The following is a 16,660-nucleotide window of genomic DNA, read 5'->3' as shown; positions in this document are numbered from 1 at the left end:
TGCCAAATTTCATGCTAGTATACCAAAGTGAACGATTTTGTAACTAATCTGCTGCACTACTGTAACTTAGCTACAGCCAATCAAAAGTTACCATGGCAACTGCAGATGCTGGAAACCCATCGACAGAACTTGAGCCCCCCTCCTCTTTCACTGAAGTGAGTGAAAGTGTGGAAGTATTTTGGATTTCCAGTGAGTTATGTTGACAATGTTCATGTTGTCGACAAAAAAGCCCCAGTGTGTAAGCTCTGCTGTGTGTGTGGACCATATTCTGTGTGTTTACCATTGCACGTTAGCCTAGCAGCTAGCAGCTAGCAGATATTCCTTCTGCTTATAGCTTTATCCCAACAAAACCACACGGTGGAATTTCAGCCTGCATGCACGTTTTGTACAAGTAAAAATATATACTTTTAACCCCCCAGTCTGAGCAGAAGCTGCTATCCTCCAAAGACCCAGCAGCACAACAGCTACATGACAACATTAGCAACGTCAGCTGGCGTAACGGACTCTACCTTTACGTGATTACGTCATTGAGACGTTATTTGTGTACACAGTACATCCTGTTTTTTATTTTATTTATTTATTTATATGTAGATTATCCTTTATTTTATGAATTTATATTCGTTATTAGCTTTTTATAAATTATTTTTTATTTATATGTGCTAATGTTTTTAACCAGAATCCTTGTTTATAGCATTATGTCAATAAAATATATTTACTTTATATATGTAGTATATAAATAATAATAAAAAACTACACAAATACATTTATAACCAAAGGAATAAAATATGTAAACAAAAACAAAACAAAAAAAATGTATCTTTTTTTATAATCCTAATTTGACATATGTAATATATAAGAAGACGTATAATAATATAATAACTTTATTCAGGACACAAATGGAAGGTCCATAGTACATTGAAAATGACAATATTTACAAACATATAGCAATAAATATACAGAGCAAATCATATGAATTAATAGGTCAACAACCTTCACCTGTAATTTACAAACTGGAGATAAAAACAGAGAAATGAAACTAATAAAATCTGTAAACATGTTTTAATGTGTGAATGTTTGGTGGCGCTCTGCTTGTAGTTCCTGCTGATGTCACCTGAGGGCGCCATGACGTTGATTTGATAATGAAAAGTTGGAACAGTTTAGAACAAAGAACAGGCACAGACAGACAGACAGACAGACAGACCTTCACCACCAACATATTAATGTGGGAGTGAATCAAACCTCCAAAAGACCCAATCAAACAGCTGTTCTGTCCCATTGATGACATGTTACTGCAGTAAAAGTTCAGTTCATTCATTAGTTCATAACAATAACCTGAAAGATTTCTGTAAAAACAAGGAGAGATGCATTGTACCGGGTTGTAGCACAAGTGCTATTTTCTGCCCGTAGTCCCTCGGCAGGTCAGTAAAATAATTAAAATTCCACGCAAGTGAAATACAAAACATCAAAATATACAATTTTTACAACCACAGTCACACTTAATTTACAATGTAAGTGTGATCCTGTACAGACTCAACTGATCAGCAGTGAGAAACAGGAGGAGACTCTCCGTCCTCCAGAGAACACAGAGACACTGAGGAACCAGGAGACCAGACCATAAACCCAGGATAGAGAGGCTGAGTGAATGTGGTGTTGAAGGTGTGGAGGTGGATCAGTGAGTCAGAGGAGACTGTGTAGAAGGACAGAGAGCCAGCAGGACAGTCCACATACACTGCTACTCTACTAGAGACAGAGGAGGAGGAGATGGATGTTTCTCTCTTATTGTGCCAGACAGAGTAACCACGATCATCAGAGCAGGTCAGACTCCAGGACTGATCATTACCTCCAAACCAATTGTCACCACTGTCTCCTCTCCTGCTGATTCCTCTGTAACTCACTGATATATCAACCTGTCCTGTCCGCGCAACCTCCCAGTAACAGCGACCAGTCAGACCATCTCTACACAGCAGCAGAGGACAGTAGTCAAACCTCTCTGGATGATCAGGATATGGCTGATCCGCCATCACTAATGTCACCTTCCTGTTGTTGTCAGACAGTTTGAGTTTTCTGTTCACTGTGTTTGTGTCCAGTGTGAGTTCACAGGAATCTGACGGAGAGAACGAGACACAACACAGCTGCAGCATTTTGATGATGACATCAGAGGGTTGGATGAGTGATGTCACAGTTTGATGAATGAAATTAAAAACAGACTTACACTTCCTCAGACCTGGTGTCAACCATCTGACTCCAGCAGGCTCCACCCTGAAAGGAGGAGGGGGGAGGGGGGGCATTACATCACTCTCACACACACAGCTTCATCCTCATCACATGTAGGGTTGGAATTTACTCATTTATATTCATATTTGGGCTGTCAACCAATTACAATATTTAATTTAGTTTAACAGACAGTATGACACTAATCTATGCTTGCAATATAAAAACAATTACAATTTGGAGAGAGTGGGAGAGAGAGAGAGAGAGAGAGAAAGAGAGAGGGAGAGAGAGCGGGAGAGAGACAGAGAGGGAGAGAGAGAGAGAGAGAAAGAGAAAGAGAAAGAGAAAGAGAAAGAGAAAGAGAAAGAGAGAGAGAAAAAGAGACGGAGGGGGAGAGGGAACAACAGGCAAACTACCCAAACAAAACCCACCACCAACTAATAACTAACAACTACACAACAAAACGAACAAAACCCCAAAAAGACAGAAAAAAATCAAACAAAGATAGAAACTCACACGCTCCATAGACTCACTCCATACCAACATTCATGCATTCGCTCAGACAGACAATTTGGAGAGAGAGGGAGAGAGACAGAGAGAAAGAGAGAGACAGAGAGAGACAGAGAGAGACACAGAGAGAGACACAGAGAGAGAGAGAGAGAGAGAGAGAGAGAGAGAGAGAGACAGAGAGAGACAGAGAGAGACAGAGAGAGACACAGAGAGAGAGAGAGAAATAGAGATAGAGAAAGAGAGTTTATCTACGGCAGTGGCGGGCTGGGTATTTTACACCTGGGCCTTCAGTACTATCCTACAGCAATTTAATCTCCTTTGAATAACCTCACCATGACATTAGGACATTACTGTGTGGAATAACGTGATTTAACACCTAGAGACACCTAATACACTACTGCAGAGACATGAACACACGCTGACTGAAGCCATCACTTTCATGCAGTATGACAGGATGCTGCATCACATATAGTCAAAATGATTAGAATTACCAAAGAAACCAAAACAAACCCACAACAACCGGTCATATTTATCATACGGTGACCACAAAGCAATCAAAAACACAAATAACACAATCAGCAATCAACAGGCCTCCCCAGAAATTCCAGCCAAGCAGCGGGGGCTTAACACACACGTCACCACGCACACACAAAGGCACAGCAGCCACTGACACTGCTCAAATCTTTAACACCTAAAGCAAGCAGCAATAGCTAGTAAAATCATTTCACTAAAATGCTGAAAAATCCATTAAACTTACCAAAAGCTGCTCATCATGTGAAGAAAAAGAAGATACACATTTCTTTCTTTAACTTTACATCTATAAATGTTAACGAACTTGCAGCGTATACAATATATAATATGAATATATAGGCCTTTAACTATAAAAAATATATCATTTTCTGATTCTGACAATCTCTTGGCCAGCAGAGAAGGCTTTGCTGGCCCTGACGGCCCACCTCTGATCTACAGATCGAGTCATTACAATGAATATTCTGATTAATAGCGGATGGCTTGTGGGTAAAACAACATATAAATAATGAGGAAAATATAACTGAACATAGCAGAGAGCAGAACAGACTATGTGCACATTTAAACATTGTTATCATTAGATGAGTATCTCATAGTAAAAAAGATAACACTTTATAATAACCATCATTAACCCTTGTGTTGTCTTCCCGTCAACCTTGAAAAAAACACTTTTTTTCGACGTTTTTGATGCCTTTTTTCACAGTTTGTTTTTGCTTTTTCGAACGTTTTGAATTGGTAAATTTTTCTTCTACACATTTTCAGCGCTTATTTCTACATCCCATATTTTCTGATATAAAACAAAAATTGAAAACGGGTTTGACCCGAAGTCAACACAAGGGTTTTAATAGATGGTAAATTCATAGTTAATTAATCTTTAGTTAATTGTCATTTAACTGTCAGCAAACAGCCATTTTACTGTTAACAAACAATGAAATTATAATTAATAATGTTTACTAATTATTAGTAGTGCTGTAAATTAATAGTTTATTGTTACACACATTATATCCCTCATATACTATATTAGGTATCTGGTAATGATTAAAAACTGTTTATAAACCTTTAAGAAACCATTTTTTAAACATTACATAGATATATGGACCAGATATTCCTAACACTTTGTTAAGGGTTACTAGTTAGTTGGTAAACCGACTATAAACAGTGTCTGGATGGTTATTATAAAGTTGCAACAGATGTCTATAATAACTTGTTTGTTATGGTTTCGATATTGTGCTTTGTATTTTGTTCTATTTCTGTCTGGTATTTTGGTCCTGTTTTGTCTTATTGTGATTGTGTACTTTTCTGTCTTGTTTTTATTGTGTATTCCTGTTTGTTTATTTCTGTTTCAGGTTTTATTTTGATAGCCTGGTTTTCTGTCTTGTCTTATCTGGTTTTACTTCCTGTGTTTTCCCGCCTTTTTTGATTACTCTCCCTCTCCTAATGTGTTTCACCTGTTGTATCACCTGTTCCTTGTTTTCTCATTACATCATGTATTTAACCTCTGTGTTCCCTTTGTCTCGTGTCAGATCGTTTTGTGTGTGTTTGTGTTTCCTCCCTGTCTGTTTGTGCCCTCTCAGCGTGTCTTAGCCTGGTGCCTTGGTTTTGGATTATTCCCCGCGTTCTTTTGTTCCTGTAAGTTTTCCCTGTGAGTTTTTTTCCCTGTGTTTTTCCAGCCTCTGTGTGACAGTTTTTGGTTTAATAAATAAATAAAACATCAGTCGCAACTTTACAATAGCCATCCAGATAATGGTTGTAGATGGTTTACAAAGTATTTATTAACTATTTAACAAGGTATTATAGTCACCTGTTGCAACTTTATAATAACCATCCAGACACTGTTTATAGACTGTTTACCAACCAACTAGTAACCCTTAAAGTGTTAGGAATACCTGGTCCATATATCTATGTAATGTTTATAGATATTTTAAAAATGGTTTCTTAAAGGTTTTAATCATTACCTGATACCTAATATAGTATAGGAGGGATATAATGTGTGTAACAATAAACTGTTAATTAACAGCACTACTAATAATTAGTAAACATTATTAATTATAATTTCATTGTTTGTTAACAGTAAAATGGCTGTTTGCTGACAGTTAAATGACAATTAACTAAAGATTAATTAACTATCAATTTACCATCTATTAATGATGGTTATTACAAAGTGTTACCAAAACAAAAATTACGCACAGTGTGTACAGGATTACGGCTGCTGGCGCCACTGCCACACACATCATTTACAGACACCCAACAACAATTCCCCGAAGAGCAAGCATTTGGTGCAACAGTTTACCTTTCTCTGTAGAGAAACATCAACATCACATCACTCTCACACACACACATATATTGTGTTTGCACCACAGGGACTAGGAAAGAGCATTTTGAGGGACTTTTTTAACTTTGAGTCGGCACTCTCCCAGCACAAGAGGAACTTTGTACAATAATTGGTCCAGACGTCAGTGTATGTGTCCGTGCAACTGACATTTTATACCTCTAGCTAACTAGTCTGCCAAAAGAGTAGATTAATGCTTCATCTACACACTCTTCTCACAACGTAGAAAGCACATTGCTTTGTGCTAAGCTAGGCTAAACCTGTTCTGGACCTTTCTCTGTAGAGTTGAAACTGATTTGATCCCGGGAAAGAGGAAAAAAAGGATATTTCTTAAAATCACAGACAGTTCCTTTTTCATACAGCTATCTGTCTAACTGCTTCAATTATTGATAGGGCTGTCAGCATTAAGATGTTAATCGCGTTGCGATTAAGGGCCGAGCATAACGCGTTAATTTTTTTTAATCGTATGCGGCCATTTATTAATTTATTTTCACTTCATTTGGCTTCACGTCGTGCCTAACAGGCTACTATTTTGACCCTTTGCCACACCTTTACTTATCATTAAGCTGCCATACTTCCTCCTAACACATCCTACTGCTGCAGGATGCAGGCATGATGGAGAAATGCAGCAGCAACACAATTCTGAATGGCGTTTTTTATTTTCCAAAGCCATAGGCACATTGTCTAAAGCTGAATTAAAATATCACCCAAGCACGTCAAGCTTGAGCTACCACCTAGGAGCTAAGCATAGTACAGTTAACATGACTCAGGTTGATGCTAGTGGGCTCAGGCAAAGCACTATTTTGGAGAGTGCTACTCGCCGACCTGTTATTGAAACCGAAAATTTCGGTGCCTGACTTTACACTACACCTGACAGCAGGTAACGTTAGCCTACCTTTAGCTAGCAGCTGGATTAAACACGGTTAAAATGCTGACAGCTAACATTAAACAGTGTAAAGTGTGATTGTATTTCCCTGTAGAGGATTCCAACACTGGTACGTAACAGTCTGCTCGGCAGCGCGGCAGCTGCTGTTGGCAGAATTAATCAACACAGACGTTGCGTTCTCTTAAAACAGGTAGCCTGTAACAGCAATTTACTGGTGAAATAAATTATTGTTATAGTTATTACATTATTATTAAATCTTTAATTTTGACCATGGCCTTAACAATAAACAAGTTCCTGACTGTTGTTTAGTACCCTTCTTTTTTTCTTTTTTCTTCTTTTGTTTACAGTAAATACATAATAAACTAATACAAATCTTAAAGTGAAGTTCATAAAGTAACTTTCTTTGCATTCATTTGATTCCCACACTGGTAAGAATTGCTTTCTATTGTTAATATGTACTTAAAAACTGTTCTGAAATGCAAAATAATAGAATTTTAATCATGTGATAGAACATGCGATTGATCGCAAATAACTATAGAAATTCAGCGATTAATCGCGATTAAAAAAAAATTAATCGTTTGACAGCCTAATTATTAACAAAAGGGAGTTATCATTTTTGTTCCTGGAGTTTTTCTCCTTTAAAACTTCCTACACAAATATCTCCTTTTTGTTCATCAGTGTTTGTACCTGAGAGTGTCCAGTCTCCAGAGAGGATCTTTCAGTCCCGCTGACAGAAGTTTCACTCCTGAGTCTCCTGGATGATTGTAGCTCAGGTCCAGCTCTCTCAGATGGGAGGGGTTGGAGCTCAGAGCTGAGACCAGAGAAGAACAGCCTTCCTCTGAGATCAGACAGCCTGACAGACTGCAAATACACAGACCAACACACAGGAACCCTCTGTCAACATGTGGAGCCATGTGATTTATGTTTGTTTGTTGTCCAAGTACATTTTGGTCCAGATTAAGAATACACCTTTAAATGTGTGATATTTAATTATTCAAAAACAAAAGCAAATGATGAAAAATGTTAGTGGAAATTAACTCTGAGTGTTGAAACTACTGCCCAATCATGTCAACAGACACAAAGCTACACGTCAGCTGTTTTATCAACTAAAGTTAGTCAGAGTTTAAATGGTCATCAGTTGAATGGTTTAATGAATCCTGACCTGAGAGTCTCCAGTGTGCAGTGTGGACTCTTCAGTCCAACACAATTAAAATGTTAGTCCTGACATGAGAAGGGCTGTTTGAATTCCATGAAGCTTAAAGTTCATAGAAATATCTCAAATTAAAGACAAACAGTAACTTGATCAGACCTGAGAGTCTCCAATGTGCAGTGTGGACTCTTCAGTCCAACAGAGATCAGCTTCCCTCCTGAATCCTGCAGGTTGTTGTTACTCAGGTCCAGCTCTCTCAAACTAGAGGACTGGGAGCTGAGAACTGAGGACAGAGCTTCACAGCTTCTCTCAGACAGATTACAGCCACTCAGTCTGGAGAGACAACAGGAAGGAAACAAGTTATTTATATTTAAGGCGAGACACTACAGGTGAATAGGCTAAAATTTTAAAATAATAGATATCTCCATGAAACTTCCTCAGTTGATTACTTACACAAGTATATATAAAAAATGTATTACAAGTTTTTGAAATGTGTATGTTTAATTATGCAAATTAGGCATTTTCTCATTAAATATGCGCGATTTTGCATATATTTTCAGTAGATAGATCTGAACATATGATAAAGCCAGGTGCAAAATTCTTTTTTCATTTTGTTTACACACAAGATGAAAACAAAATTACAGAGGGATTTCAGGATATCTGCTTTCATTACCTAGGAAATCAAAATATACTGTCCAAAGCCCTAAAAAAATCGATTTTCGCCATGTTTTTTTGCTTAAAATGTCACATAAATCAGGGCAGGAATGATTTATTAACAAATCCCTCTGTAAATATCTTCAGAATACTACTAAGTGTATAACTGGAAAGTTTGGTGTACATAGGTGCTACATAGGCTGAGATGTTTCTACTGGAAAATGACAAAAAACTCATTTTGAGAAAACGGCATTTAAAGATTTAAATAGTGGAAATTAATACATTTCTATTGGAAAAATTGCTCAAAAACAGAATAAATGCTCAGGCCCTTAGTGATAATAATATAGAATATTTCAAGCTCATGAAAATTGATTATTTAATAAAATGGCAGGCATATAAGGCCTACAACTGCAGTAACTTAATGAATTAACATTGGCGTATCATGCACAAAGTTGCAGACAAAACCCACGCTAGACAGTTGTATGGACACAGAACAAGACCAACAATAGATGTCACAGCTTTTTTTAAATCTAATTGTCCATTCCAGCACCATATGTATTTTAGCTGTGCTTAGACTCTAGACTATGTTTTACACTGGCAGCTGTGACGGCCTCAGCATTCGAGATCCTGAGCATATCAGTTTCTCTCATTGAATTGACCGTCACAACTGAGCTCTGAAGCCACAACTTCTCCATAACAGAAAGCATCAGAGGCACCTTCATCAAGGTGGAGATGGCCATACTGCTGCTGCTCCAGCTTACTTTTCCCACAAAACAGTCCCCTCAGTCAGCTGATGGTGAAGATAACTAACCAGAACCAGTCCTCTCAGTCAGCTGATGGTGAAGATAACTAACCAGAACCAGTCCTCTCAGTCAGCTGATGGTGAAGATAACTAACCAGAACCAGTCCTCTCAGTCAGCTGATGGTGAAGATAACTAACCAGAACCAGTCCTCTCAGTCAGCTGATGGTGAAGATAACTAACCAGGCTCCCATCAGCACTGGTTCATAACACAACAGAACAAAACTAATTATAACTCACAGGCTCAGTGACCACCAGCTGGGTCAGACAGAGATGCACTTCCTCCTCCACTGGGAAAAACTATCTTCACTAAGAGAATTACACTTTGAAAAAATAGCCAAAAAAAGTTAAGACCAGAAGAGAAGCTGGTAGTTCTCCTAGGAGAGGTGACAGCAGCTCCACTGACAGCTACATATGGATCTGCCTGCTACAGCCTGAGGGACTCACACCACTTAGGATCCCAAAATTACAGATCTGTTTAGTAGCCTATTATATAGTAATTATATTATACAAAACTGTATGTGTGTGAGAGAGAGAGAGAGAGAGAGAGAGAGAGAGAGAGAGAGAGAGAGTCTGATTACCTCTGCTGTCTGAACACTCCTGTTTTCTGAACGATAGTTTAAACATCGACGTACTATGTGAAGTCATTTCATCATCTGCTGTCTTAGTTTGTGATCCCCTGTGTCTTCTTGCTAATGACAACTGTTTTCGTCTTCTCTGACGTGATTTTCGGCCGTTTTCGACGCACTTCTTTCAGCATTTTGAGCTACCGCGGAAATGTCAGAGTGCGTCACGTGACCATTCTGAACGAATCACGTTGTCAGAAATTGGCATCAGCCAATGAGATTGCGCATTTTTAGTTAAATCCCCCCTTTTACTTTCACGATTGGTTGCTGATAAAAAGGAAATGACCATATTTGGATCCGACAGCATTGTACAAGAGAAAGAGAGCTTTCCAACGGTCTATGTGATGACAGGGTGCAGACAGCGATCACGGAGCAGCGGGATGATTTAGAACGCTAACTTTTGTTGTATTTAGGTGAAATCTACCGACGCAAACAGACAAAGTGGTGTAAAATAAAGACCTAAATGTGTATTTCGGACTTTATTTCACCACAAGTCTGAAAGAAGACATGTTATTGAAGCCAAATAGCCCAAAATCTCAAAATTGACCAGTGAAAAAAAAACGATGTTTTTGCCTGCCGTGTCTCGCCTTAACTCCTGTTGAAAGATATCAGTGTATTTTATGATGAATAAATCACACATACAGAGCTTTTTTGGAGGCTTTGACCACTGGCAGCAGCCTCAGAAGAGCCTCCTCTGAAGCAGAGTATTTCTTCAGGTCAAACACGTCCAGATCTTTTTCTGATGACAGTAAGGTGAAGACCAGAGCTGACCACTGAGCAGGAGACAGTTCATCTGTGGAGAGACGTCCTGATCTCAGGGACTGTTGGATCTGCTCCACTAGGGAACAATCATTCAGTTCATTCAGACAGTGGAACAGATTGATGCTTCTCTCTTCAGACAGATTCTCACTGATCTTCTTCTTGATGTACTCAACGGTTTCCTGATTGGTCACTGAGCTACTTCCTGTCTGTGTCATCAGACCTCGTAGGAGATTCTGATTGGTCTGCAGAGAAAGACCCAGGAGGAAGCGGAGGAACAAGTCCAGGTGTCCATTTGGACTATGTAAGGACTTGTCCACAGCACTCTGGTAGAGAGGTTTTTGTTTTTTTCTGAAGACTTTAGCCAGCCATGATAATGTTTGTTTTCCTGACAGCAGGTTGGCTCCGGAGTTGGTGAATGTCAGATGGACATGAAGAGCAGCCAGAAACTCCTGAACACTCAGATGGATGAAGCTGAACACCTTGGTATGGTACAGTCTTCCTCTCTCCTCTTTAAATATCTGTGTGAACACTCCTGAGTACACTGAGGCTGCTCTGATATCAATGCCACACTCTGTCAGGTCTGATTCATAGAAGATCAGATTGCCTTTCTGCAGCTGCTCAAAAGCCAGTTTTCCCAGAGACTCGATCATTCTCCTGCTCTCTGGACTCCAGTGTGGATCCATCTCAGCTCCTCCATCGTACTTGATGTTCTTCACTTTGGACTGAACCACCAGGAAGTGGACGTACATCTCAGTCAGGGTCTTGGGCAGCTCTCCTCCCTCTCCGGTCTTCAACACGTCCTCCAGAACTGTAGCAGTGATCAAGCAGAAGACTGGGATGTGACACATGATGTCGAGGCTTTGTGATGTCTTGATGTGGGAGATGATTCTGTCGGCCTGCTCCTCATCTCTGAATCTCTTCTTGAAGTACTCCTCCTTCTGTGGGTCAGTGAACCCTCTGACCTCTGTCACCATGTCAACACACTCAGGAGGAATCTGATTGGCTCCTGCAGGTAGTGGTTATCCAGAGGCGAGCAGAGCGAAGCAGTTTCCCCCTGATGAGGTTTGTCAGCAGCACATTCACTGAGGTGGACTCTGTAACACCAGTCAGGATTTTAGTGTTGAGGAAGTCCAGAGGAGGTCGAAACTCATCCAGCCCGTCAAAGATTAACACAACCGGGAACTCTTCAAACCTGCCGATTCCTGCTTCTTTGGTTTCACTAAAGAACAAATGAACAAGTTCCACCAAGCTGTACTTTTCCTCTTTCAGCACATTAAGCTCTCTGAAGGTGAATGGAAATGTGAACTGGATGTCCTGGTTGGCTTTGTCTTCAGCCCAGTCCAGAGTGAACTTCTGTGTTAAGACTGTATTCCCAATGCCAGCCACTCCCGTTGTCATCACTGTTCTGATTGGTTCATCTCTTCCAGGTGGAGTTTTAAAGCTGTCTTCTCATCTGATAGTTGTTTCTGGTCTGTCTGGTTTCCTGAATGTTGTTTCAATCTGTCTGACCTCATGTTCATCATTGACCTCTGCAGTCCCTCCCTTTGTGATGTAGATCTCTGTGAACATCTGATTCAAAGAGGTTTTGTGTCCTGCTTTAGCAATCCCCTCAAACACAAGCTGGAACATCTTATGTAACTTGGATTTGACTTTTCGCTGGCATGCAGCAAGAATCTCTGTATGAATAAAACAATGAAATCAATGAGGGGTTGTTCTGGTGAATGTGAGTGTGCACATTTCTGTAATCATGACAACTATTCAGCCTATTTGACGACAAGGTCCTGAATATGTTAACTATTGTAAAATGACTTAGTATTCCAGTTCAAATGCGCTAAAGAAGCCAAATCGTTTCTTGACACTAGGCCTATGGAATGACCATCTGCATTAGAGTTTAGATTCTCGGCCCAAGCCCGAGCCCGACCCGAGCCCGACCGGACCTCGGGTCGGGCTCGGGCCGTTATTTTCCGCCACATCCTCGGGCCGGGCCGGGCCCGGGCTGGACGGCGCCTGGGCCGGACCCTTGATCAAGCAATTTTTTTTTTTTTTTTTAATCCATTACCTTATTATCCTATTTGGGTGGGGAGATAGCTATGCCATAATCAGAAATATTATAAATATATATATATATATATATATATATATATATATAGGCTATATAAAAGTAACAAATGTGTACAAAAGTTAGGCTGCAGTTACAAAATGCAGCACTTCATGCGCGGAGTCTCCTCCTCTCGCACGCATCACACCGGGAGCTTGAAGATGTAAAGAAAAAAAGAAAAACAGGAGAATTAACTTTGAGCAAGTGTGGAGGAAAGTCGGAGGTATGGAAGCAGTTTAAACAAGTCGTGGGCAGTGACAACAATATGTTGTTCATCATTGTTTCTTTTTTTTTTTACGTTTCTTCATTCAGATCCACTTGCGATCCGTTCCATTCTAAACAAACAGCGCAGTTTACAGGCTTCGTCCTTGTTGTATTATTCTAAACAGATTTCTGCAGTTCAAACAACTCTGAATTGTAGTTGAGAACGTCAGTTATAACGGCCCACGTATTAAAAAATTGTCGGGTTTAAATCGGGCTCGGGCTCATAATTACAGTTAATGTTTCGGGCCGGGCCGGGCTCGGACACAACGGGCTCGGGCTCGGGCAGGTTCGGGCTTGATTTTTTGGGCCGATCTAAGCTCTAATCTGCATTCGCCCACTGAAGGTACAGACCTTGATTGATATGATGTATTGAACTGTCAGGTCTGTTGTTAGCCTGTTTTTGCATTCTTAGTTTTGATTTCTGAAGGCCTTTGCAATGCTTTCGGGAGTAGCCTAAAAGGAGGGAGGAGCGGGAGAATGGGAGGGAGAGGAGGAAAATTTAGAAAGAAAGTAGCTTCTCTTATTTTGCCTGATTAGCCAGTGAAATCTAATTTTGCTTGTCTGTTATTTTCCAATTATTTCCTTTTTTTTTTTTTGCTTTTGTTCTGTTAGTTTTTTATCTTTCCTTTTGCTTTAAGAAACTTATTTGACTATTATGGAACGGAAACGAGTTTGCCTTACATGGTGCATCTTTTCTACCGGTACTTAAAGTGATTATGTTCGTGATCCAATATGGGTTTACAATTTGATTGATGATGATGATGATGATGATGATGTTGATGGTAAGGATGCTGGCCTATATTATTTTTATTTTACTATTATTAGGCAATTGTTTTTTGTTTTTCCTCTTTTCTTTTGTTTTTCTCTTCCTTCTTCCCAATTTTTTGCTTTTTCGTCTATTAAATAGTGACTATTAAGTGTCTTGGTCTAATGATAGCTTATTTGCAAAGGTAAATGTAATTATATTCGACTTCATGTCTCCCTTTACTGAAATTAGGCAGCCGACGACTGAATAGCCCACTAGTTTATGTTCTTGGACAACCACCTGTGTGTGTGTGTGTGTGTGTGTGTGTGTGTGTGTGTGTGTGTGTGTGTTGCACCCCCTCCCATCTCTGCTTCACCCCTATCCCTCTCCTTACATTACTAACACAGTTAGTCTATCATAGGTAAAGGTTAACATGTAATACTTTTAAATATTAGGAGTCTGCCAAATAAAATAGAACTTTTAAGAGCCTGGCTTGCCTACAACAAACCAGATGTTATCACTCTGTCTGAGACTTGGATAAAAAATTTAACTTGACAGATATACATTGTATAGAGCTGACAGGGATGCACACAGTGGTGGTGTAGCCACCTATGTTTCATCACATTTATCTTCGGAGCTTACCACTCCAAATGAAAATCCTGTGCATTTTGAATGTCTCTTTGTAATAATCTGTTTTCATGAAAAACATCTGATTATAGGTAACATTTATAGACCACCAAGCTCCCGCTCAGATTCAATAAAGTGCATTGGTAATACCATTAGCTCCTTAAATTGTCCAAAGGAAATGATAATCCTTGGGGACTTTAATCGAAATTGGTTAGACCGATTCTCTCTTAACGAAAGACATTTTTTGGAGAGCCTCAACTTAACTCAGCTAATTAAAGAACCAACTCGGGTTGACAATAGATCAAAATCTTTATTAGATTGGATCCTGGTCACCTACCCTGATAGGATTATCGACTCTGGAGTACTCTCTGATTGCTTTAGTGATCATTCCATAGTGTCTTGCGTATAGAAAATCAAATTACCAAGCCTACCACCTAAAATAATCAAAGTAAGACAGTTGAAAATGTTTAATGACGAACACTTTATTGAAGATCTATTGAAAATGAAGTGGGACAGACTTAATTTAATCCCCTTTGCTTATGATGCTTGGAATTTTTTTCACACCGAAGTACTCAAAGTAATTGACATTCATTCCCCTTGGAGGTCACTAAGAGTTAAAGGAAGACCTCTACCCTGGATTAATGGTGAATTACTCGCACTATTCAAGCAAAGGGATAAGGCATGGGATAAACACCGTTCATCAAAAGATCCTGTAGACTGGGAAACATAAATACTTAAGAAACTCATGCACAACAAAAACACAGAATGCTAAATTACATTACATGTCATTTAGCTGACGCTTTTATCCAAAGCCATTTACAATTGTTATATATGTCAGAGGTCGCACGCCTCTGAAGCAACTAGCGGTTAAGTGTCTTGCTCAGGGACACATTGGTTGAGGTATCACAGTGGGAATTGAACCCAGATCTTCCACACCAAAGGCATGTGTCATATCCACTGCTCCACCCCCACCCCCAAAATCCAATGACTTTAAAAGTTCCCTATGTAATGACTATAACAATCCCAAGAAATTCTGGAAAGATCTTAATATTTTACTCAACAAATCTAATGCAAGCGTTCCGATCAAAATTAGACTTCAAAATGATATTTCTGATTCTCCAGCAGTAGCTAATGCTTTTAATCAGCATTTTTCTTTTATTTGTAACTCCCAGTCTCTAAAATCCCACAACACCACAAATATTGCTCAACACGCTAGTGCCTCTTCTTTCTCTTTTTCAACTATCTGTCCCATCGATGTAAAGAGAGTTATTTCAGAACTGAAGTCTGGAAGTGGTAGAGACCTAGATGGTCTGGAAACTAAGTTTATAAAGATCGCCTCTGACATACTGGCATAGCCACTATCTGATTTATTTAACTTATCATTAACATCTGGCAAGGTCCCACTAAGATGGAAATGTGCCAGAGTAACTCCACTTTATAAAGGAAGTGATCATTTTGATCTTAACAATTACAGACCCATTTCTATTATTAGCAATGTGGCAAAAATCTTCGAAAAGCTAATATTCAATCAATTATATAACTATATTAATCAGTCCTCTATTTTGTCTCAATATCAATCTGGTTTTAGACCAAAATTTTCTACCACAACTGCCCTACTAAAGCTCAGCAATGATGTGTCATCATCCTTGGATAACAACATGTCTACCGGATCAATTTTTATAGATTTAACAGCATTTGACCTTGTCAACCACTACATTCTTTTAGATAAACTTCATGCCATTGGTCTCTCTAAACAAGCTCTTCTCTGGTTCAACTCTTATCTACATTTTAGACATCAGTGTGTCCTTATGCAGGGTAGTCTATCTTGCTTTTCTATTATGGAAAAAGGTGTCCCTCAAGGATCATCGCTGGGGCCTCTCTTATTGTCTTCGTCAATGACCTTCCCCAAGTTTGCTCAGATTGATGACATAGTGATTTATACTTCTGATACTAAGATATCTAAGATACAGAACAATCTTCAATCTGATTTCAATACCATTCAACAATGGTTCCAATGTCATGATCTTCTGATGAATAAGAAAAAAATCATACAGCATGCTTTTCCCAGCAAGATCTGCTACCTTGAATCTGACTAACCTGTTAATTAACTTCTTAGATGGCACCCCTCTTGGGAGAGTTAATGAATATAAATACCTGGGCTTCTGGCTTGACTCTCAACTCTCCTTTAAAGTACACATAAACTCTATTGTAAGGACGTTAACCTGCAATCTAAGGATGCTGTACCGTTCTAGCAATCGTTTTACACAACAGATCAGGTTAAGAATTGTTAAGCAACTATTATTTCCAATTATAGACTACGTTGATGCAGTATATCAGAACACTACTGAGACTAATCTTAAGCCTTTGACTGTTGTCTTTAATAGTTGTTGTAGATTTGTGTTGAGATGCTTGTATGCGAGTGAATGTGTATGTTGTACTGCAGTGTCTTGTCCTGTGTACTGTTCAGTCC

At 39.2% G+C, this 16,660-nt stretch overlaps 2 protein-coding genes across 2 annotated transcripts in view; both read right to left on the bottom strand.

Moving 5' to 3' along the window:
• Window positions 1-16,660, bottom strand: part of LOC116062651 (chymotrypsin-like protease CTRL-1) — a 222,391-nt gene that overhangs the window by 162,897 nt on the left and 42,834 nt on the right. Inside the window, exon 12 of the mRNA XM_035999104.1 lies at window positions 6,425-6,431. The gene's annotated coding sequence lies outside the window, so the exon portion shown is untranslated. The remainder of the gene's footprint in view (window positions 1-6,424; window positions 6,432-16,660) is intronic.
• LOC116062656 (protein NLRC3-like) lies at window positions 11,417-12,030 on the bottom strand. Its single transcript, XM_031317349.2, has one exon. The coding sequence runs from the start codon at window positions 11,852-11,854 to the stop codon at window positions 11,441-11,443; it is 414 nt and encodes a 137-aa protein (XP_031173209.1). The 5' UTR covers window positions 11,855-12,030; the 3' UTR covers window positions 11,417-11,440.

This window comes from Sander lucioperca, chromosome 3 (assembly GCF_008315115.2).
Source record: "Sander lucioperca isolate FBNREF2018 chromosome 3, SLUC_FBN_1.2, whole genome shotgun sequence".
Classification (NCBI taxonomy): domain Eukaryota; kingdom Metazoa; phylum Chordata; class Actinopteri; order Perciformes; family Percidae; genus Sander; species Sander lucioperca.
This window is presented reverse-complemented; position numbering and strand designations above follow the sequence as displayed.